Source organism: Saccostrea echinata, unplaced genomic scaffold, assembly GCF_033153115.1.
Source record: "Saccostrea echinata isolate AGI-Se365-2 ecotype Australia unplaced genomic scaffold, CSIRO_AGI_Sech_v1 ptg000036l, whole genome shotgun sequence".
Taxonomy (NCBI): Eukaryota; Metazoa; Mollusca; class Bivalvia; order Ostreida; family Ostreidae; genus Saccostrea; species Saccostrea echinata.
Window position 1 is genome coordinate 423974 of NW_026889785.1, and position 25055 is coordinate 449028.

At 37.1% G+C, this 25055-nt stretch overlaps 2 protein-coding genes across 2 annotated transcripts; both read left to right on the plus strand.

The window, feature by feature from the left end:
* The first annotated feature begins 8861 nt into the window (after positions 1-8861).
* Positions 8862-9404, plus strand: LOC133199810 (baculoviral IAP repeat-containing protein 7-B-like). Its single transcript, XM_061335638.1, has one exon. The coding sequence runs from the start codon at positions 8862-8864 to the stop codon at positions 9402-9404; it is 543 nt and encodes a 180-aa protein (XP_061191622.1).
* Positions 9405-19917: 10513 nt separating this feature from the next.
* Positions 19918-20547, plus strand: LOC133199811 (uncharacterized protein F54H12.2-like). The gene has a single exon (XM_061335639.1). It carries the CDS (start codon positions 19918-19920, stop codon positions 20545-20547), a length of 630 nt encoding a protein of 209 aa, XP_061191623.1.
* Positions 20548-25055: the final 4508 nt, after the last annotated feature.

Genomic DNA, 25055 nt, shown 5'->3' on the forward strand with positions numbered 1-25055 from the left:
TGGCTGCCTCAGAAATTATGAATTTAATGGCCTCTGGGTAAGGGGTTCTGGTGTTAGGGCGGGGCTTTATTGATTAGATAGGGAATTGGCATGAATTCTTTCAAAATCTTGTGTGCGCCTGGGTATTTTTCAAACAAAGGAAGTGCATGGTTATGATAAGGAAGAATGCCTCATGGCCTTTGGGTCAGGGGTTCTGGTGAGGGGGAAAGAGCTCTATTGATTATATATAGTGAAAATGCATAATTTCTTTCAAAATATTTTTTCTACTACTGGTTATAAAGTAAAGAAACAAGTGTATAGTTATAATGAGAAAGGGTGCTTCTTCCAGAATTGTGAGTTCGTGGCCAATGGGTCAGATGTTCTGGGTAAGGATGGGGCTTTATTTATTTAATTTTATGGTGAAAATGCATTTCTTTGAAAATCTTCTATGCTTCTGGGGATGTTCAAGGCAAACAGAGTAAAAGTTTTAATATGCAAGGGTATTTTTACCAGATTTTTGAACACCTGGACCATTTAGTCAAGTGTTCTAGTCCTGGCCAGGGCTCTTTTAACTTGTATTCTGCTGAGCAAAGTTATTCCCCTTTGCCATTCACCTTTGATAATTAATCAATGTAAATAATGTATTTGAAAGCTTAATAGAATAAGAGAATTATGCAAGATAATTTATTGTATAATGAAAATGTACTTTCATAGATTTAATGACTTGGAAAGTCAGATAGGCAGATAGATACTAGACCAATTATTTTGTTGATGCTAATCATACTATTTTTCTTGCTTTTGGGCAACAAAGCTTCATTTTTCAGTTTATGGATCCTCTAAATTGTTGTATTGTACTCAGGTGACCGTTAAGGCCCTTGGGCCTCTTGTTAAATAAACCAGGATTTTATAGACTCAGCGTCTAACGGATACATGATGACGTCATTACTAAACAACAACAACAATAACAAAAAGCTTAGTGTCTTTTCATTCTTTTATTTTTCTTTTTGGTTTAACAATTGTTCCAAATGTTGAATTCTGCGTTGAAATCTCATTCGATCGGCTACTAGAGCCATCCATTCACTTTTCCGATCTTCGGGTGGTAAATAATGAATTTCATTCAAGTCTGTATTAAAAGTCACACATTTCTTAGTCTCTCTGAAATTTCCAGATATTTCATCCCGTATTGAATGCATATTTTCTCCATCGATTTTATTTCCTGGCAGAGTAAAATCACTTTCCTTGCTTGGGGATGGCATAAAAAAGTGTAAGGCTTTCCGAGATAGTGGGTCAGACTTAACCCATACCATTTCTGGGGCAGAGTTTCTTTCATGCGTTGACATAGAAAATGCAGTGTAGCTAGTCTCCCCAAGTTGGGAGGATGTAACAGGGCCAGGCATTGTAACCATAAGTCTTGAATGGTTTGTATGATGGTAGTGGCTCTCTGAAAGACTTGTTCTGCCTCGGGAGGCAGAGGTTGTTCGTGTTGTTCTATCCATTGCATTAACAAATCATAGCCTTCTAAAATCAAAGAGTGGTATTGCTTCGACATGACAATTGATTATGAACAGAAGACATGATATTTTATCTTATTTATACCCCCTGTTATTTTAAATCTATTTTTAGACTTTGGAAAAACCAATAGACTTAATTTTTTTTTAAAAATTTTTTTAAAATCTATTTTTAGACTTTGGAAAAACCAATCTCACATCTCACATCTCAGGAATTTTCAGATCTCAGAAGGTGCTGAGCGCGTGTGGGTTTTTCCAGGACCCCTTCCTTTTTAAAAAAAGTATAAAAACCAGCGCAGAGAGTGCATGGGTCATCATTTTCAGTCAGAAGTCAGAGGTGTATACCATGGCACAAGCAATGATGAATACCAAAGACAACCCCAATTATGCGACACCTGAAGGCTATGTAATAGCCCCCATGCCAGAGACTCAGGATCCTGTAGGACTGGACTTGGGATTGTATAATTTCCCAGAGGCCATGACCAAAGAGGACTTTGGTATTTTAACCACCAGGTTAGAGGGGATCGTCAACATGCTTAACCAGATGCAAGTGAATGCAAATAAGTTTGAAGAGAAAGTCATGAGTGAATTCGTTGACCTGAGAGAAATAATGGCCCAACTGGAGGATAAAGTGTGGAAAATAGAAGAAGAAAAAGGTAGAGAACCCACAGACACAGAAGCTCCAAAGAAAACCAGAGAGACCAACCCCTGTTTCATCTGCAAAGAGTTAGGACACTGGGCCCCTGAATGTCCCAAGAAAGACCTATGCTACAAATGTGGAAAATTTGGACATTGGGCCGATAAGTGTGACCAAAACAAACTGTCTGAGAAGAAGAAGAAACCACCCAAGCCCAAGGAAAAAAAAAAGACGCAGGAAAACATGAGTCTCGGGGACGAACAGGATAATTTATTAAACATTCCAGTAGAAGCTATTATACATCAGGAGAACAAAGAAAATCTGATTCCACTGGACCAGCCTAAGAAAAGAAAACACAAGGAAGAGGTCAAGAAGTCCCTGAAACTTCAAAAGAAGAATTGACTTTGTATCATACTTAAATAAAAAGAGTTTTTTTTTAAACTTTAACATTGACTTGTTTTTTTTTTTTTAAAGAATAACAGCTGGAGATCAGCTGTGTTTTTAAAGTGTCAAAATTAAAGTGTCAAAATTAAAGCAGCCAGAGAGGCGATGAAGGACTAGAATGACGTCATAATCAAGATTTGAATCGTTGCCAAGTTTAGGGCTAGGTAGGATCTCACATGGATTTTTTTTTTTTTCAGGCACTTTAAGGGCCCCAAAAGTGCACTCCGTTGACCCGGCCATCCCCCCAGGGGTCTCAAAAGTGCACTCCGTTGACCCAGCCATCCCCCCAGGGGCCCCAAAAGTGCACTCAGTTGACCCCCCCATCCCCCCAGGGCCCAAAAGTGCACTCAGTTGACCCCCCATCCCCCCCAGGGCCCAAAAGTGCACTCAGTTGACCCCCCCATCCCCCCAGGGCCCAAAAGTGCACTCAGTTGACCCCCCTATCTAGGCGCCTTATACTACTGTTATCCGCCGAAACATGGCTGAAAAATTGCCGACTCGGCGTTAAACAATAAACAATCAATCAATCAATCTTCCCAATAGGTGTTAAATATCTCTTACTCCACTGGCTAATAGTGGCTTTTATTTGTCTTAATTTGGGTTCATAATTGAGTCTTTCAATTTCACTTAAATCATCATCATAATGAATTCCAAGTAAGGTAAATCTTGTACATCCCCACTTAAGATTATACTCATGACTTAATATTTCTTGACTACATTTTTTGGAACCAATCCAAACTGCATGGGATTTTGAACAATTGATTTATAAACCAGACATTTCTGAAAATTTCTTTAATATTTTCATTACTTCTGTCAGTGATTCTTTACTACCATCTAACAGAATTGAAGTATCATCTTCTAATTGTGATATTTTCTTTTCCATGTTCTTTACAGTTATTCTCTTGATTTTTTTTCTTATCAGAATTGCTAAAATTTCTGCACCCAAAATAAAGATATAGGGTGATAGAGGATCCCCTTGTCTACAGCCTCTATGAATGTTAAAACTTAGTGAAAAGTTACCACTCTGATTAATCGTAGAACTTATATTAGTATAAAACAATTTCACCCATTTTTTGTATTGAGGGACCAAAGTTAAAAAACTGCAGGGAGTTCTGAATGAATTTCCATGAAATGGTATCAAAGTCAATAACAACAAGCCTGGTATGTCAGACGTGTATTTTCTCCCATGTACCTATTGGAAATAAAGTCAGTTTGATCGCTATTTATTAATTTATCAAGATTAATTTTTATCCTATTAGCAATAGTACCTGATGCAATTTTGTATACAGTATTGAAGAGTGTTATTGGCCGCCAGTTTTTGAGAAACTGTCTTAGCTTATCCCCCTTTGGTAAATGTTATTATACCATGTCTCTGTGTGATAGACAGTAGATTATTCTCATATGCATAGTTAATTGATTTGACAACAAAGTGTCCAAGGTATTTCCAAAAACTTTTAAAAATTCTGTTGAAAAACCATCAGAACCTGGTGATTTGTCTGATTTCACTTTACTTAGAGTGCTAGAAGCCTCTTGTAAAGTAATAACACCTTCTAATTCTTCAGCTTCTGCATTAGATAACTTAGAGGTATCCTCAATTTTTAGATCAGACTCGAACTCTTTCAAATATTGACTTAAAACAGATTGAGAATATAATTTCTCATAAAATTTCTTTGATTCTTCTAAAATTTTTGCCTGATCGTGGATTATCTCTCCTGTGTCAAATTCTAGCATAGGTATTATTTTACTAGTATAGTTCCTAGATTCTAGAAAACAGAAATATCTTGTAGGTTTTTCTCCTTCATCTACCCATCATGCCCTACTTCTTACACATATACCTTGTAATTTATTTCTTCTTAAGCTTTCAAATTGTTTTTTGTTTTCCAAATCTAGAACATTTTCATTTGTAAGATTTTCCTCCAGGTATTTTATTTCTTCTCTCAATTTTTTTTCTGTATTATCATTTTTCTTTTTTAAGTATGAAGAGTATGAAATACTTTTGTCCCTGATTTCCATTAAGAGAGTTTCAAGAAACAATTGATCAATTATTGTAAAACATATATCTTTATCATAAAGAGAATCTATATATTTTATACTGCATTTTAACATTATTGATAACCTCTTTAATGCAATCTAAGTACTCTTTGTCCCTTAATAGAGAGTTATTAAACTTCCAAAAACCTCGTCCTTTTTTAAGGTCATAAAATTTTAACACCAAAGAAATCATAGAGTGATCTGATCTATAGCTAGTTTCAATGTCACATTTATTTACGCAGGGCAGGAGTGTTTCTGACATGACAAAAAAATCAAGTCGACTCTGAAAGGTTTTTTCTTGCACCAAGAATACCTTCGATCTTTTTCATGAAGTTGTCTAAAAGGGCATTTGTTTAGAGCATTTATTGTCTTGAATGCGAGGAGAATTTTTGTTAGCTTCACCACATGGTCCATGAATCATGTAAGATGTTACTAAGGAATGTAGAAGGGGTAATTTACTTGCAACTGGAATTTCAGCAGACACAAATTTGTCATAATCATCGGGTGACAATGGTTTACTGTTGTTATTCAGAATTATAAGGATGTGGCAATGTGGTAATCACGTTTCTGGAATTCAATAACATACACATATGCTAAAGGTTTCCCAAACACTTCTTTTTCAACAATGTCATGTAAAAGTTCTTTTAATTTTAAATGGAATACACGTGCTGTCAAGTCAGGACGGTCTGCTGGGGATTGTCCATCAAAAAGCGCAGACTTTATTTCTGTCCAGTTAGGATTGCATGTGAATGTTATGAACAGATCTGGTTTTCCAAACTTTCTTACTATGGACATAGCATCTTGATAGAGCTGGTGCATACAACGCGGACTACCACTAAATGAAGATGGCAGAATAATTTTTCGGCTTACTATTGCTCCATTAGCATCTCCAGAAGACACAGCATCAGCCAGTCCTTGATACAGCTCGGCTCTTAACTCACGTTGATGCAGAAGACAAAAGTTTAATCTTTCTTTTTCTATTTTAGCATACATATCAACAATGTACTGATGAAGTAACCGTCCGCTCTTCAAAATGAGATTAAATCCAGTTCTTTGCATTAAGCGGTAGGAGTAAAATTCCACCATCGTCACATTTTTGTCATAGTTACAGTTGTTCTGATGAATGCCAATACTCCACCCATCTTCTCCATGTGGAAATCATAAAACATAATGCAAAGAATCATATTTTGGATGAGTTTCATTGATATGCATTATTTCATGATGTTGGGGATCATTAGTTGAATGTTTATACAACACAATATCTCGATTCGAAGGTTGTATTGAGTTATTTCCAGGAATTATAACAGATATTTCTGATGTAGTTGGCAGATTGTATCTTCTGGAATCTTTGTTGGTGTCCGCACAAATTATCATTTTTGCATTTTGATCTGTTTTTATAATTTCAGCAGCATGTTTAAAATTGTCAATAAATGGATTACAATTATGCATCATTTTCTGTAGACCATTCAGAACCTCCAGGTCTAAAGCTTTATTCCACTGTATTCTATTGTGTAGCTCATTTTCAGTGTCATAAATATAAATTTGAGCAAGCTTTGGACTTTTCCCTTTAGATGGAAATAAATGTCATATCCTGTGATATACTGATCCAGAAATGCGGAATGTATAAGGTCCATGTGACTAAAGCAAATCTTTTACTCCTAGAGAAGCAAAAGCGAGACTGGAATTAAATCCACGTTAATTTTTAGGTCACCTGAGTCACTCAGGTGACCTATTGCTATCTGTTTTCGTCCGTCGTCGTGTGTTAACATTTGAACATTTTCATCTTCTCTGAAACCGCTGAACAAAATTTGTGAATTTCATGTTGTTCCCTGCCCCCCTGGGGCCTGAGGGGTGGGGCAAAAACCATCAAAATTAATGCAATCTTTAAAAATCTTCTTCTTTACTCCTGGACATCAAGCAGTCAAACTGTTGACATGATTGTAATAAGCATTGAGCCCTCTACCAAAATTGTGAAATTCATGGCCCCAGGGTCAGGGGTTCTGGTGTTAGGGTGGGGCTATATAGATCATATAGTGAAAGTGCATTATTTCTTTGAAAATCTTCTTCTCTACTCCTGGGTATTATTGAATACATAGTTATGATAAGCAAGGGTGACTCTACCAAAATTGTGAAATTCATGGCCCCAGGGTCAGGGGTTCTGGTGCTAGGGTGGGGCTATATAGATCGTATAGTGAAAATGCATTATTTCTTTGAAAATCTTCTTCTCTACTCCTGGGTATTATTGAAACAAATTAGATACAGAGTTATGATCAGCAAGGGTGACTCTACCAAAATTGTGAAATTCAGGGTCAGGGGGGAGGGGGGTATATAGATCATATAGTGAAAGTGCATTATTTCTTTAAAAATCTTCTTCTCTACTCCTTGGTATTATTGAAACAAATTAAATACATAGTTATGATAAGCAAAAGTGACTCTACCAAAATTGTGAATTTCATGGCCCCTGGGTCAGGGGTTCTGATGTTAGGGCGGGGCTCTATTTATTATATAGTGAAAATGCATTAATGCTTTAAAATCTTCTTCTCTGCTTCTGGGTATTATTTAAACAAACTAAGTACATTGTTATGATAAACAAGGACACCTCTTTCAAAATTGTGAAATTCATGGCCCCAGGGACAGGGGTTCTGGTGCTAGGGTGGGGCTATATAGCTCCTACAGTGAAGGTGAATTATTTCTTTGAAAATCTTCTTCTCTGCCCCTGGGTACTATTTAAACAAACTAAGTACATTGTTATGATACGCAAGGATGCCTCTTCTAAAATTGTAAATTTCATGGCCCCAAGATCAAGGGTTCTGGTCAAAAGGGGGAGGGGGGGCTCTATTGATTATATAGTGAAAAATCAAAATTTCTTTTCTGCTTCTGGTTAAAAAGCAAAGAAGCTAAGTATATAGTTATGATGAGCAAGAGTGCTCCTTCCAGAGCAATGAATTGCATGACCCCTGGGTCAGATGTGCTGGTATAAGGGTGGGGCTGTTGATAATGTAGTGAAAATGCATTAATTCTATTAAATAATCCTGTCTGCTCCTTAATGTTAAGCAGTTAAACAAAGTGATTATTTATGATGAGCAAACTTGAAACTTCTGGTCCCAGAATGAGAGGCTCTGGTGTTTCTCGGTGGTGAAGGGGGGGGGGGGGGGGGGCTCTATTGGTAATATAGTGAATCTGTAGTGAAAATGCATTATTTCTTTAAAAATCACATGGGATATACCTTAGAGCGGATTTACGAAGTTTGGCATTTTTCAGAAAGCAGTCGAGATTTATTCAGATCTTACATCGATACCTTCTTAAAGATCAAACAGGAAGCTTCTGGATTCCCACCTGATTGTCAGACGGAGGAACAGAAACTAGATTACATTCGTAAAGTCTTAGACAGAGAAGGGATCAGGATGGACCTGTTAAGTATAGAAAAAAATCCGGTGCGAAGAACGATAGCCAAACTCTTTTTAAATTGCTTGTGGGGAAAATTCGTTCAACGCCTGTTATTACCTAAAACTCGATACTTGACCGAAGAAGAGGAATTACAACAACTCTTACAAGATTCGACCATTGACATCAAAGGGATAGAACTCTTAGAAAATAAAGAGCAGGCCGAATCGGACATGATGCTGGTCAATTATCAAGAGAAACAGGAATTTGTGGAAGAGTGTCCCTTCGGAAACGTGGTACTGGCCTGTTTCACTACCGCCCATGCCCGATTACATCTCTACGAGACTTTACAACCTTTGGGAGATCGAGTCCTTTATTTCGACACGGACAGTATCATATACCAACATAAGGAGGGACAATTTAATCCTACCCTTGGCAACAGTTTAGGAGAATGGACCGACGAATTAGACGGGGACCACATTATCAAATTCATGTCAGGAGGCCCCAAAAATTATGCTTACCTCACAGCCAAGGGAAAATCCATGTGTAAAGTCAAAGGATTGACTCTCAATTATCGGGCCTCTCAGATCGTGTCACCAGAGACTTTAGAAAAAATGCTCCAGAAAGAAATTGATGAAATCCAAGTCTCGTATCCCTACAAAATACAGAGGACTCGTCAACATGAAGTCAATACAATACCTTTAGAAAAACAATACAGAATTGTCTATGATAAGAGACAATTGATGGAAGATTATAACACTTTACCTTATGGTTATTAAAAAAAAAACTGTATTTTAAATGTTGATGTTATTTTATGGGGAAAACCCCCAAAAATGAGGGGTTATAAAAAGGGGGGAAAATATTTTAACACTTCAGTCATGGCTGGTGTTGATAAGGAGCCAGACTACCTTCCTGTTTACCCTAAATATGCTCTGCTATTAAAGAGAAAAGCTACCTTTGATGATGAATGGCCCGAGTCTTTAAAAGGATTAATACCCGACCTAGCCAAAGCCGGATTTTATTACAGAGGAGTGAGTGATAAGACCATCTGTTTTCATTGTGGTATGACTTTAAACTGCTGGGAACCTACAGACGATCCTTATGTAGAACATGCTTATTGGAACCCTAATTGTCCTTACATCAATACCTATGAAGGACGTGAGTGGGTGATGAATGTATTCATTAACCATTTACTCCGGGTGGGATACAAACCTTCACCTCATATCAAACCTCTACTAGACCAAACCTGTACAGAGATCCAGGCAACAGGAAAATGTCACATTTGTTTAGAGGGAGAATTACAAATGGCTTTACTCCCTTGCGGACACGTATGTTGCTGTTCATTATGTGCTCCCACCTTCCGGTATTGCCCCATCTGTCGAGCCGATGTGAAGAGAACCCAGCGTATATTTCTGTGTTGACTATGAATAAAAAGGATTGAAACCCTATTTTTCTCTTCATTTGTCATCATGCAACCTGACGAGACACTCCCGTCTTTTCAATTGAAACACGAATTTACCATGGTGGTTGCAGGACCTTCTAAATCGGGGAAAACGGAATTTGTCAAGAAATTGGTGGAAAATTTACATTGGATTACCCCCATGCCACAAAAAATTGTCTGGTGTTATCGGGAATGGCAACCTGCTTACACTACTTTAACAGATCGGGTCTCCTTCATTCGAAATATTCCAGAAGACGATGAGAAATTAGTGGCCAATTTAACTATTCCTCACTTACTCATTTTTGACGACATGATGGGAGGAAAAGCCATCGAATCGATCGTGGATTGGTTTACCCGTAAAGCGCATCATCGGAATACCAGTGTGATTTACATCACTCAGAACTTATTTGATCGGGCACCACAGCATCGCACCATTAGTTTGAATGCTCATTATTTAGTGTTGTTTAAAAATCCCAGAGACAAATCTCAAATCAGTGTCTTGAGTCGACAGTTAGCCTTACCACATTTGATGTCGGCCTATCAAGAAGCCACCAGTGTTCCTCACGGGTATCTCCTGGTTGACTTGAATCCACAGACCCCAGACGAAAACAGATTGAGAAGTCGATTGTTTGAATTGTTGACAATACACATGCCACAAGAGTATAAATAAAAATGTACCAACATTACACTTGTCATTTATCATTATACAGTCGTCATGGGTCGACCTCTCTCGGCCAAGAGTAAATTAGTGAAAACGTTACGACGTTTACAGCGGGAACGAGATCCTGCCAAGCGAGCCCATTTAATCGAATTAGGGCGTAAAGCCTTATTGAATTGGTTTGCTATGGGAGCTCGAAATTTGATACGTGGGGTCTTACCCATCAATAAACAGACTCAAAAGTTTATTAATAATCATCGTCAAGATTTAAGCATCATAGCCGATAAGTCGGCGAGTGATCAAGACAGAAAAAATGCCATTTTAAAACGCGGAGGAGCCGGATTTCTAGGCGGAGTCATCATTCGTCATTTATTTAAATGGAATGCACCTAAGAAACGACGTGTTCGTCGTTTGAAAAGTGTGGTAGTGCGAGTCGATAATAAGAAACAGAGTGTTTCCCGACTGGATGGTCCGAGTAGGAGGAGCAGCTCAAAAGACCAGAAAGAAGAGAAAACCTCAAAAGAGCAAACCTACTCAAAGAAAAGCCCCTGGTGGTAGAAAGAAAAAAACGACTCCCAAAACTCCAGCTCAACGAAAAGCCATGCCCGAAAGTCTAAAAAACGAAATCAATTAGGAGGAGCAGCTCAAAAGACCAGAAAGAAGAGAAAACCTCAAAAGAGCAAACCTACTCAAAGAAAAGCCCCTGGTGGTAGAAAGAAAAAAACGACTCCCAAAACTCCAGCTCAACGAAAAGCCATGCCCGAAAGTCTAAAAAACGAAATCAATCAGTATTATAAGGAACAAAGACAAAAAACTATTGGGGAGTTATTAAAGAAACAAGCTGAAATGAGAATGGATCGTCCTGTGGGGCCCATAGGCAGTCAAAGAGCTACCGATTTAGAAGTGTTTCCTCGAGTCAATGTGGGAATTCCCTCTCCTAGAATTAAAGTCCCCATTCACACTCCTAAAATAGCACGCTTTCAACCTCTGACCGCTTCTACACCTACACTTCCTAAAGGAATGAGATATAAATGTCGATATTGTTCCAAAATCTACGTCATCCAGAAAAATAGAGACAAACACGAGAAGGACAAACACGACATGTATGCTCCTCCTCCTTGAGAGTATAAAAAAGGAGAGAAACCTGGGACATGTCCTCATTTTAACCCCAGGATGGCTAAGAAGAAGAAAAGAAGGACTTGCTGTTCTACACGATTAAAACCTCATTGGCCTCTTTTAAGAGTGTTATCTGACCATCACTATTCCTCTCCATTAAAGACGCGTATTCTAAAACATTGTTCTGGAGATTGTATTCTCAAAATCTGCGAGATCGTGTATAACCTATTAAAAGGAGTGTTACCTCTCAGTTCGGCTCATAAACGAAAACTAGCTCCTAAGAAACACATCTTCAGGAGACTGGTCAAACCTCAATCTATCCAGAGACGACGAGCTTTGTTAGTCCAGCAAAAAGGAGGCTTCATCCCTCTCTTAGCAGCAGCCGCTCCTTTACTTTTGGGAGCAGCTTCTTCCCTCCTAGGAAAATGAGTCGTAAAATGGTGTTAGTTCCCGAGGTCTTATTGAACGATCTCAAGGCAAAATTACCCAAACCTCCGGAATTTCAATCAACCATCAGTTTAGGTCAGGAATTGGACGAGATTACAAGACGTGAAGATTTAACCCCAGAAGAAAAAGTCGCTTTATATGGCCAGGAACTTCATCGATATAGGAATTATTTACAACAAGCTAGACAGGAACCTATTTCTAAACCGAAAATTCCAGCAGCAGCTCCAGCAGCAGGAGCAGCTCCAGCCCCAGCAGCAGCAGCAGCATCACCAGCAGCCCCAGGTGAGATTGAAGATGAAATCCTTGAAACAGTGAATAAAAACATGAAAAGAAAAGCTGGATTATTATTAAATCATTTAAAGAAAACCAAGGTGTTGAGTTGGAATAAAGAAGGTGAAATTAGTTATCGAGGTCAAAAAGTTCCCGATTCTAACATTGTGGATTTAATGGCTGATAGTATGAGATCTCGTTCTCGTAAAAACCATCCCCTTCCTAAAGGATTAGATGAATTTGCTCAAGCTTTAAAAGAGACGCGTACTCCTCTGGAATACGTGAGCAATGGAAACCTTATAAAAGCCATGCAGAGACCTGGAAAAATCAGTACTCCTAAAAGTATCTTCAGTGATAGTGAGGACGAGGGCGATAGTGGATTTAAAGATGCTTCTTCATTTTTGACCCCTATTAGTAGACCTGTAGGAGATAGAGGAATAAAAAAATCCACTCCTAGACCTCTGTTAAATATAGCGAAGGCCATCAAAAAATCTAAATTCAGTCCAAGTTTACCTAAAAAGAGATTAGAACAGATCGACGAAAATTGGCTTCAATTACCTAAATAAGATATGAAAAAGAAACCAGTGGAAGACATTTTAAAAGAGATTTATTATGATCCTAAAAGAGGGTACGGAGGAATACAAGCTTTGTATCGTCAGGTCAGAAGTCTGGGACATAAGATTTCCTTGAAAAAGATACGAGAATGGTTAAAAGAGCAAGATGCGTATACCTTACATAAACCCATTCACAGAAAATTCCAGAGACAACAGACTAGAGTGACGGATATAGACGAACAATGGCAATTAGATTTAGCAGATGTGTCCAGTTTAAAGAAACACAATAACGGTTATACTTTTTTATTGTGTGCCATTGACGTCTTATCTAAATATGCCTGGGTGGTGCTTTTAAAACAGAAAACGGGAAAAGAAATGATTCGAGGATTACGAGAGATTTTTCAACAAGAAGGTCGACGTCCCGTCCGCATTCAATCGGATCAAGGAAAAGAATTTACCAATCGAGAATTCTTACAGGCTTTTAAATCCATTCATTTTTTTACCACTCGTAATACGGACACTAAAGCCAGTATCGTGGAACGATTTCAGAGAACTCTCAAAGCACGCATGTGGCGCTATTTCACCCGTCATAAAACCAGACGGTATTTAGAGATCTTACCGGATTTAGTGTATGCTTACAATCACACTTATCATCGCAGTATCCAAAGAGCACCAGCTCAAGTGAATGCTTCTAATGTGTTAAAAGTCTGGAAAACTTTATATGGGAAATCAAATCGGAAACAGTTTCTTAAACCTCAGTTTAAGGAAGGAGATCGGGTACGCATCAGTAAAGCCAAACGCACATTTGAAAAAGGATATTTACCTAACTGGACCACAGAACTGTTTACCATTTCTAAGAGTTCCTGGAAGGTATCCTTACGTGTATAGAGTGCAAGATTATAACGGACAGGAATTAGAAGGGACTTTTTACGAGAAAGAATTACAAAAGATCATTAAAAAAGACGACGTGTACGAAGTGGAGGAAATCTTGGGGTATAAAAAGCGACGCGTAGGGAAAAAAATCATTCAAGAAGTCAAAGTTCGGTGGAAAGGATATCCCCCTAGTTTCGATTCATGGATTCCCCAAACGGATCTCATCAAATAACTCCTCATTGGAAATTTTGTGGAGAGAATGTTCCTCGAGAAGAAATCGTTTATTTCGCACAATTATTGATCTGTGTATCTCTCATCGTCACCAGTGTGGTCATGTTAGCTTTACACGATCCTAATCGAGAATATTGGATGGTATGTGTCAGTTCCTCAGTGGGTTATATCATGCCTAGTCCTACGATGATTCATCATACACCTACCCCTAAGAAGACCACCAATGCACAGAGTTAATGTCTTTAAAAAAAAAATAAATAAATAAATAAATACACCACAGAGTATATATAAAATGGGGAAACAACAAAGATTTTTTTTCATTTCTGATCTGACTGAGGACAGAGCAACATGGAATTTTTAAGCTCCGAGTATCGTTGGAAAATGCAAGAGCATACAGGTTCCACTAAAAAAGGAGAATGGATGAAAAACAAAGAGGAATGCATCCAAGATTTCATGGATAAGAATCCGGGAGAAACAGGACTCAATGATGTGTACCTGTATAAGAGATTCAAATTACCGGACCATGAATGTGCACCACTCATAGTATTATTATTAGGGTCATGGCGACCCCAGTATCAGGAATTCAAATGGAAAGTCAAATACGTCTTGGCTCACAAAACAGAGGCACCAGCAAGGACCTGGATTCAAGGAAAATGGATGGAAGAAGTCCGAGATTGTATCAAAGATTATGTAATCAAAGTGCTCAGAGAAGGATACGACATCATGGACTGTGCTTGTGAAACAGAATATTTGTACATGAGGAGAACTTTTCCTATTCAAAAAGAACTATGCAAAAGTATTCCATGTTTGTTAATTTAATGTTGTTGTTGTTGTGAATTAAACCTAAGAAAAAAAAAATAAATAAATTCTGGTGTTGTTGGTTTTTCCGCATCGACTAAAAATAGATATCCCAAGGTATATATAAATCTTAGCTTTGAGTTCACTGTGTTCATTTTTCAATCATGCCTTCTGTGTGGAGAATGTCGTATTTTCTTCACCAAGAAAATAGTGCCTGTCCTCATTGTTATAGCCAGTTGAGAGAGATCAGCAGATTACCTGAGTATGACAGTGACGACGACCTTATTGGTTGGTATTGGGGATGTAATGAATGTGAAGAACGTATACCTCACTGGGAAGTAGACGATCCCCTTAGTTTGTGGTATTGTCGCTGTGATTGGTGCCTGAAATATTGCCTGTGGAAATATGGGGTTGATTTTATGATGCCACGTTGGGCTAAGCGCATGAGAAGAAATACCAAGATCGAAAGATGCCCCTCCTGCTGGGAAGAAAACACCCAAGGAAAATGGAAATGTCAACAGTGTATGAAATATCCCTGCTGTGAAAAGTGTTACAAGTCCATTATACGGCTTTCTTACAGAAATTGTCCCTTGTGTCGATTTGAACAATAATAATAATAATAATAATAATAATAAAAAAACTATAAACAAACCAGGTCTTATTTTCTTAGCTGCAATAATGTAGCCCTCTCCCGATTTTTATTTTTTTTTTTTTTGGGAGAGGGCTACAACTCCTTAGGATCTCCGTAATGGTGCAAGTGCGGGAGTGATTCACTACCGCACAGATTTCGGCTCAAATTATCAGAAAGTGGGTATTTTATTAACATATCTTACCTGAACTCATAAAATGTAGTTATGCAAGACATGAACTGATCCAAAAATATACAGAACAATCCGTATATCGGTTATTTTTCATGTATGTCAACATCACAACTTGAATTTATCCGCCATGTTTACTGACCTTGATCGATTTTATTTTGGGACAACCAATGAGAATTTGGGATCTAGGGGAGCGGATCTGTATGGATTTCCCTTATTATAAGCATATATATCACTGTTTATGATAAAAATATCACATGGAATGCTTTTATTTATCGATGTTTAGTGATATCATACAACACAAACATTTATCAACACCGACATTTACATTATCAAGTGATTCTAAATTTCAAGCGCAAGTCTCAGTACATCACGCGAGAACTGTCATGGCTGCTGAGGTGAACGACTGGAAAACACGCATATTTATTTTACTTGGTTTTCGCGTATAATGGGCTATGATGTTGATAGTGAATAAAAATTCCGTCTTCTTGGAAGTAAGTTGAATGCAAAAACAATTTATTTTGCCTGCAGTTGCCCGTATCTAAAAAATATATTTGCACCATTACGGAGATGCAGTGGAATTGTAGCCCTCTCCTGAAAATATCAGATTAAAAAAAATCGGAGAGGGCTACATTATTGCAGCTATTATTTTCTCAGCTGAATACATGTGATGACGTCACAATAGGCAGCTTGATGACTTGAATCGGTGCCAAGTTTATGCCCTTGGTAAAAACCTGGTTTTTTTTTTTTTTTTTAATTTATTTTTAGACTTTGGAAAAACCAATAGATTTAAAAAATTTATTTTTTGACTTTGGAAAAACCAATAGACGTAAATAGAGTAAGAACGTGTTAAGCACGTGTGGGTTTTTCCAAAGCGACTATAAATAGTCAGATCCAAAGGTATTTAAAGCTGAGCTTTTTTTTTTAAATTTCACAAAGCGACTATAAATAGTCAGATCCAAAGGTATTTTAAAGCTGAGCTTTTTTGAAAAAAAAAAATTTCACCACCACCACATTTCATCATGATTTTTATGTGGAGACTGAAGTATTTCTTTGAGGTAGAAAAGTATTACTGTCATTACTGTGATAGGGAGATGATCCATGAGCGTACATTTACAGTGTATGATCATCCCGGATGGCATCACAGAACTTATCAATTTTGCGAGCATTGTGAAATGGCTTTTCCTCACTGGTTTGTGGATGATCCCCCTTCCATGGAGACCTGTGGATGTAGATGGTGCGTGAAATATTTCACATGGAAGTACGGGGCAGAGAATATGGTGCCCCTATGGGTCAAAGTGACCAGGAAGAGAGCCTTAAAGAAATGTCTGACCTGCTGGGAGGAAAATACGGAGGGGAGATGGAAGTGCCAACAATGCCGACAGTATCCATGCTGTGTGAAATGTGTCGAGAACTTCGTCAAGATTTGCTACAGACTTTGTCCATTATGTAGATATGAAGGAAATAAATCATAAAATCAAAAAAAAAAAACTGTTGTTGGGTTTTTCCTGAGATGCTAAAAATAGATTGGATAAGGTTATATAAAGAGGTATGACCCCCAAAAAAATCATTCATTCTGAAAAAGTTCATTGTCCAAGTCAGACCTATTTTTAAAAAAGATGCAGTATCGTTGGTATTGTGAGAGCCCCATCACTCGGTTTATTTACATGGAAGGAGGGTGGATGAAAACTAAAGTAGGAGCGATCCTGGATTTCTTTGAAAATCATCCAGGACATTCCCTGGAAGACGTGTGGCTGGAAAAAAGAGTCAAAATCCCGCATCCTAAAGGAACTAGAGTGAGGGTGAAATTCAACCAGCATTACGAGCAATATAAATGGGTCAGCTGTACTCATCCTATGAATCGTTCGACACCGATGACCCTGGTTCTGAACGAAAGTCTCTGGTACTCCGACATAGCAGAGTGTGTGAGACATTTTTTCAAGATGAAGAAAAAAGAACTGACCTTTTCAGATTATCACGACGTTAAACAGTACGTGTATTGTCGCATCCCCCTTTCCCAGATCAAAGACAATATGGAGAAGGAAGGACCTGGTGTTTTGGACAGAGTGATTGATTACAGATCAGAAGAAGAAGAAGAAGAAGAAGAAAAAGTGTAAAAAAAAAAAAAGACTCAATAAAATTTAAAAAACAAAAAAAAAGTGTTGTTATAAATAGAAGGGTCCTAAGTTATTTTGTCTCAGTATCTCACTGAACATGGCCGAGAGCAGTGGTTTTTACATGACTTTACCCAGTGATGGGTCCATGCAATCTTTTCCGAGTAATACGACGGCTCAATTTAAAACCTTATTACCACAAACAGTAGATTTAACAGATGGACAATGGGAAGTGGCTTTAACAGAATTGATGTATCCCATTTCATTGAAAAACATCACAGAAGAGGAAGCTTATTTTGACATCCTGCTTCCTCAGTTTTATGCTAAAAAAGTCGAAGAACCTAATGCGTTTAGATGGGACAGATTTAAAATGAAAACCATAGAGGCGATGCCATTAAGCCAATGTCCTGTACTGTTAGATTGGGACCATACTGAATTTGGTGATCAAATAACGAAAGACCAGAAGATGGAAATTAAGCGAATTCACTTTAGACCGGGGCCTTACATTCATCCCATGGCTTTAACAAGTGAAATCAGTCTTGGACTGGAAAGAACTTTGAAAAAATTATGGAAGTTTTTGGGTGATTCTGTTGATTCTAAAAAAAAGAGTGAGATGAAATTAGCCTATCATGACAAATATGATAAAGTGATGTATCACTTTAACGGGAGAGAACTTAGAAAATATCCCTTTTGCATTCGTTTTCCCACAGCCTTAGCTTATAAGTTAGGAATAGAAAGTAAGAAGGTGATGCTTCAGAACGATACAGAAACCAAATGGATCAACGTGAGTTACATGGGTAACAATACCGTAGATTTATATGAAAATCTGAAATCCATGTACGTGTATTGTGACTTGATTGAACCCCAGACCGTAGGATCCAATGCCTTGAAATTGTTAAGAGTGGTTCCTTGTACACTCAATCTGGAAGATAAAAAACAAGCTAAATGGGAACCCGTTAGAGCGGAATATTTGAAACTGAGTAAAAAACATTTCGATAGCATTGAGATTCATATCATGACTCCTTTAGGGACTCCCATGCCTTTTTTAAGTGGAAAATCGGTCGTGAAACTTCATTTCAGAAAAGTGTACTGAGATGAGTGTACATCTTTTTTGTTACATCCTGTTGGGAGTGATGACTTGTCTGATATGCTGTCTGTATTGTATTCAACCCTAAGACAGGGAGGGGTATAAAAAGGAGTCCCCGGAGTGCATTTAGGTCAGTCTGACACGAGTCATGAAAACATGCAGTATCATCCCGGATTATTGAGACAAAGAGGACACGGACAGTTTGTCTATCATAGAGGTTTATTACGTCAAAAAGGACACGGTATTTTAGGATCCTTGTTTAAAGTAGCAGCTCCCTTAATAGGAGGATTATTTGGAGGAGGCCAACAGCAACCACCCCCACCCCCACCCTATTATTATCCACCCCAAAACTATCAAAGAGGGGAAGGAATTTTTACGGATTTACTGAAATCGGGGGCTAAACACGCCTTGACCGCTGCTGCTAGAACGGGGTTAGACGTGTTAGAAAATAAGAGATCTTTAAAAGACGCTGTCAAAACTCACGGAGTACAAGCCCTGAAAAACACTTCGGGAATGGTGAAACAAAGAATGAATCTAGGAGGTACTAAGAAAAGAAGAAAAAAGACACCTGTGTTAGCCCGAGGAGGTCCTAAGAGAAAAAGAAAAAAACAAGGAGGAATTCAGACTAAGAAAACACGTCCTTTAGATATCTTTGATTGAGAGACACTATAAATAGGGAAGTCGAGTGAGATTGACCTTCATTTGTGAAAAATCCATCCTAGTAAACAGACATCATGTTGCAACCAGATTCCTGTGCGTGTGGGATGAACAATTTACAATTGTTCCAAGTCCCCCCGACTAATATTGCTTTAGAAGACTCCAAATGGGAAGAATATTACCCCATTTCTAGTACTTTAGATTCGGATACGGCTCCCATTGAATTTGAAATTAAAGGACAAGGAGATCAATATCTGGATTTATCTCAAACGTATGTTCAAATGGTGTGTAAATTTACCAAAGACGATGGTACTGATCTGACTGGAGCTAGCACCACTTGCGCCCCGGTGAATAATATCTTTCATTCCTTGTTTACGGAAATCGATCTCAGTGTCAATGGAAAAATAGTGTCTCCGGGAACCGATACTTATCCTTACAAAGCTTATCTGGAGAAATTACTTTCTTACAAACCCAGAACTTTAATGACCCAGATGAGAGCCTGTAGTCTGTGGGAAAAAGATACGGCAGGACACATGGACGAAGTGGGGGTAGCAGACCTTGGAGTGGCTCAAAATAAGACATTTGATGTAACCAAAGGTGGAAGTGGTGCTGCCGATACTGTGGTCATTGACGAACCCATCGTCCCAGAGTTACCGGCCAATTCTAGAAACGAAGGATTTAGAAAACGTCACCAGGCCATCAAAGATAGTAAGAAAATAGCCTTGTTTGATCGTTTACATCTGGATCTATTTCAAAAAAGACCGATTTCTACCCAATGGAGTAGACGTCCGTTTGAGATTTAATCGAGCCAGACCTCAGTTCTATATGATGATCAAAGCACTAAGTACGGGAAAAGTGAAAATATTGAACATGGTCTTGTGGGTGAGAAAAGTCAAACCCACGGCCGTCATGATGAATGGCATTAATCAAAGTTTGAACACTCATAGAGCCAAATATCCTTTGAGAAGAGTGGAAGTGAAAACCTTTACCATACTGACAGGAACTCAATCTAAGATTACGGATCATCTGTTTCAAGGTCAGATGCCTAAACGTCTCATTTTAGGCTTTGTGGAAAATGCGGCTTTTAACGGAGATAAAACTAAAAATCCGTTTCATTTTCAAAACTTTGGAATTAAGAAATTAGATGTCAGTATCAACGGAGAGACCATGAGTACTCGTTGTTTTGAGCCCAATTTCAATGAAGATTTATATCTGAGATCTTATCTGAGTCTATATCAAGCCTTGGGAAAATTAGGAGAAGATTGGGCTCCGGACATCACCCTAGAAGAGTATAAAAACGGATACACTCTGTGGGGCTGGGATTTCACTAAAGATCAAGAAGCGCAATCGGACAAATTCCACATCATAGAAACCGGAAATCTGAGAATAGAAGTCCAATTTACGAACAATACGGTGAACACCTTAAATTGTGTGGTGTATGCAGAATTCGATAACCTGTTAGAAATTGACAAACAGAGAGAAGTGAGTATTGATTACTAATGGATACGGGACAGTTGAGAGAAGTCTTATCCAGAGAATTAAAGAGTTCTTTTGGTGGAGTGTACCCTTTGGATATATTACCGGATCAATTAAGACTTGGAGAAAAAGCCATCGTGGTGAATACGGATCCTCAAGATCAACCTGGAGAACACTGGGTGTGTCTGTACGTGAGCAGTCCAGTGGTGGAATATTTTGACTCTTATGGATTTCCTCCCTTACAGAAAGAAATTCAAGACTTTATCCAGCGTCATGCTCACCAATGGATTTATAATCCGTATCGATATCAAGATTGGAAGACCGATGTGTGTGGACAATATTGTGTGTATTATTTACATCAAAGACACAAGTTGAGAAAGAAAGCAGACGAGTGGTTATTTCCCTTTGACCATAGTACAGCTTTACAAAGAGATCATTATGTAGCTCAATGGTTTAAAGACACTTATCATAAAAGACCTACGGGTCATGGACAAACTTGTCAATGTTTCTATCAAAATGTCATGTAATTAATTGTTGTTGTTATCAATAAAAAAGAATTGGAAAAAAAAATCTGTTCTTGTTTTTTTTTTTTTCTTTTTTTAAAAAGGGGGGTTTTCCCCATGATACTAAATATAGATAGAAAAAGGTATATATAAAAAAAAGAAAAAGAAAAAAAATAGCCTCATTTGTTGATCATGAGTCTCCAGGAGATACAGGGTGATTTATTAAACATTCCTGTAGAAGCTATCGTACATCAATGTAACTGTTTAACAGTCAGAGCTCATGGATTGAGTCAAAGTATAGCCGATAAATATCCTCAAGCGAATTTGTATGCCACCCGCAGACCTTTAGGGTCTAGAAATTTAGCCTTAGAAGAGGACAGGGATAAGCCAGGAACCATTAGGGTGTTTTCCTCACAAACACCTGTGGTCATTTGTTTATTAGCTCAATGGGATTATGGCAGAGCAAGTCACAGACCTAAAAGAATCTCCACTTATCAGGACACCCCACAAAATAGAGAGCAATGGTTTCAAGCCTGTTTACAAGAATTGGGAAATTTACCTTATAAAACTCTTGCTTTTCCTTACAAGATTGGATGTGGCTTAGCTGGAGGAAATTGGACTCATTATAGACATTATATTGAACAATTTGTACACACTTATGACAAACATGTGTACATTCTTCATAAACATTAACTGTGTATGTGTGTGTTTTTTATGTGATATAAAATAAATCTTTTTTTTTTTTTTGAAAGTACCTTTTTTAGGAATATGAAGTGCCATGCTTCAGCCTCCACAGCAGTCTGATGCACTCATAAGCAGATCCTTGTGGGTGGGTGGGTGGGGAGCCCAGTAGAAAACACTAGGAATTTGTTATAATTCCATGAGATCATCCAGTTTGGCTCACAGTACAGTTTTTCTTTTTTCCCCCTGTAATATATTGTCAATATTAAAAAAAATGGAAAAAAATTCAGAATCAAAGTACTGAAAGTACTGAAAGCCGGGCTTTAATATGCTAGAGTATATTGTCTAATCCTAAATTAGTACATATTTGAAAATCTTCCTTTCTGACCATTGATATTTAACAGGTAGAGTTTGTATGATTACGATTAACAATAACCCATCTACCAATAATTAAAATTAACGGTCCAGAACCCAACGTTAAGACCCCAGGATAGGATTTGGTGATATTTTGAATGAAAATACATTTATACCTTTCTAAACATTAAGCTCACAATTGTTATGCATGGTGACAGTGCACTTTGAGTGGTTTTGCTGATTCATACAGACACATAGTATCGGAGGAGCTAGGGGTGTCACCATTTTTCAAACATAAACTTTTACAATGGACAATGAAAATTGAAAGGTTGATTGACTCTTCGCAATCAAATTTAAATTGGAACTTTCAACTCACTCTTCGTAATATAAAACAAGTATTTATCACGAGCGACGAACAGATTTACTAAAAGCAAAATGGATAGTCTAATTTTAATTAGATTGTACCCATCATTTTATTGTAGCATATTAAAATTACAGTAATTTGATAATGTATTAATGAAATTCGAAATGTGAACATAAGTTGTAGCCCACCCCTACTCCTTCTCCAATGGAATTCTCGGGTTTGGACAATTTTCCTTTTTTTCTCCTTTAAAAACGATACTACATGCCTGTATTAATCAAAAAGAAATATTCTTTATTTTTGGTCCTCCAGGAAACCAGCTGCACGAAAATTATAATTATCTAATTTTTATGACATGAATATGAGTCTAGTTCTAGTTCCAGATTCGGCCAAAATGGTCATTGCCTGAGAAATTCATGATATATTCAGGTCTTTATGGCTCGTACATAGATGGCTCTTCATTCTGAACAGAAAGTTTTGAAGCAAAGACTAACCAACTTTTTCTGAAAAATTATAATGTGTTGTACTTAGATAAAGACTAATGAAATTTTTATATGTTGTATTTTTTAAATTATATATTAACATAAACGTTTTTTGTTTCCCAGCACCCTTGAGAGCTTGCATGTGTTTTTAGACCAATTTTTTTGGAATGCGCGCGCACGCTCAATATACTGTAAAGCGTTTTGGGAGCACATACGAGATGAATCCAAGGTGAGAAATTTTCACATTCAAAACATACCATTGACTTTTCACTAAAATTTGATCTGAATTTGTAAGCATAAAAATTTTCGACGCTAAATTGATTGTTCAATGGGTATAAATACATAAACATATTCACATGAAATTTCTATGTTAAAGTCTACATTTTTATTTATTTATATTCCATGCTTCACAGAATATAAATCCTTATCTCAGTCATCTAAATTAAAACTTTTAAATTAAAATATTAACCAAATGGAATCGCATTGTTTATTTCAAATTATGAAAGAAAACAATTAGTTTTGAACTTCATTTAAATCACCTTTTCACAAGATCTTAACCATTATAAGGATTTTTGTTCGAAATTATTTATTAGAAAGGAGAAAGTTATTTTAATTACATTCTGAGTTATCGAAGTAATACCGTATTTTCAAACTCTTTTCTTTAAACGCATTCAAATTTTCACTTTTTTATTTGAGTAGTTGAAAACATTTCAGCATTAACAGTATTACAACTGTAATACTAATCTTCGTGAATATTTACATACATACATCATCAGGCTAAAAAACAATTTGTTTCCGGTTATACCCGACTGACCTCCTACACATTTTTTTTGAGTTTTTTTATTACGAGTTTCCGTTACTGTCTCTTTGTTTTACGAATTCGTACTACGAATTCGTAATGGCGGCGCACTTGTTTGCTGCAAGTAGTCGGTGTTCGCTGTTATTTTATGCCGTTAATATAATCATAAAATCATCCTTTTCAAATTATTTTGAGAGGAAAAATTTAATAAATTGTCTCCTGTTAAGCCGTTTTCACAAGATCAACCCTGAAATATCAGCAGGAATTAACACGGGATCGTACAAAATTACATCTGATAAATGACCACCGATGTTTTGAAATTCATTATTACATTAAATTTCTTGACATTCAAGAAACCTTAATGCTATACTGATCTTAAAAACAATTACAGGTATCACGACATTGTCAATGAGCTTACTGTTTATACATGCATCACTGACGTAAATAAATATGGGTCAGACTAATTATGCTATAATATTAGTAAACGAACAAAAAATGTCATACATTTTTTTTTAATTCTACCAATAACATATGGCTAGTGAGGGGAATATACAAGTCATTTGTTTTATTTAATGTCACTAATTTACACATTTCAGGTCACTAATTTAAACATTTAAGAAAACAATTATTTAAAAAAAAATATTTGTCTGTCAATTGCCAAACTTTTTTTTTTTAAAGAATGTTGAACCATATGGTTTGCTGATTTTTCTTTAGATAGATTTGAATTAGAATTTAATTTTAAAAAAATTTAATTCATATTGGTTTAATAATTTATGTAATTTATAATAGTTAAAGTAATGCACATATTTTTAGAGATATTCTTTAAGTTTCAAACAAACAGTACTTTTATCGCCAACTACATTGTAGGTACACCAGATACACCGTGTGTCAGGCGACTTAATTCAGGCATAACGCACATTAATTCTTCAAACTCCAATTTACTTATCTATTTATTTGCTGAAAGACAAAACAGAGAATATAACCACTCACATAACATCGACGAAAACGATATGAAATTCTTTAGCAATTCAATATAGGCAACCTGTCGAAAAGCCCGCGCCAACTGAAAATAGTTCGCTTACAATATGCATTCAGTAGCGTATGTGCACAAATTGTTATATCACGATTACCCTAATAAAGTAAATATCTAATTCCTCTTTCAATTTAATTCTCAAACAAAAATATTGATCATTTCCGTATATTGAGATGTTAAAAATATTTGTTTAAGTATTGTCTTTCAACGTGACTATTTTATTTATCGGAAGCGTCTGCTTTGACGCTGTTAGGCTTTTTGTTTACTTTTCTGAACATGTGCTATTTATAGTAAGGCAGTTGATCACGATGCCTACAGC

Excerpts from the sequence above, each read along its gene's own strand:
- LOC133199811 (XM_061335639.1), top strand. The coding sequence starts at position 19,918 with ATGGTCTTGTGGGTGAGAAAAGTCAAACCCACGGCCGTCATGATGAAT.
- LOC133199810 (XM_061335638.1), top strand. The coding sequence starts at position 8,862 with ATGGCTGGTGTTGATAAGGAGCCAGACTACCTTCCTGTTTACCCTAAA.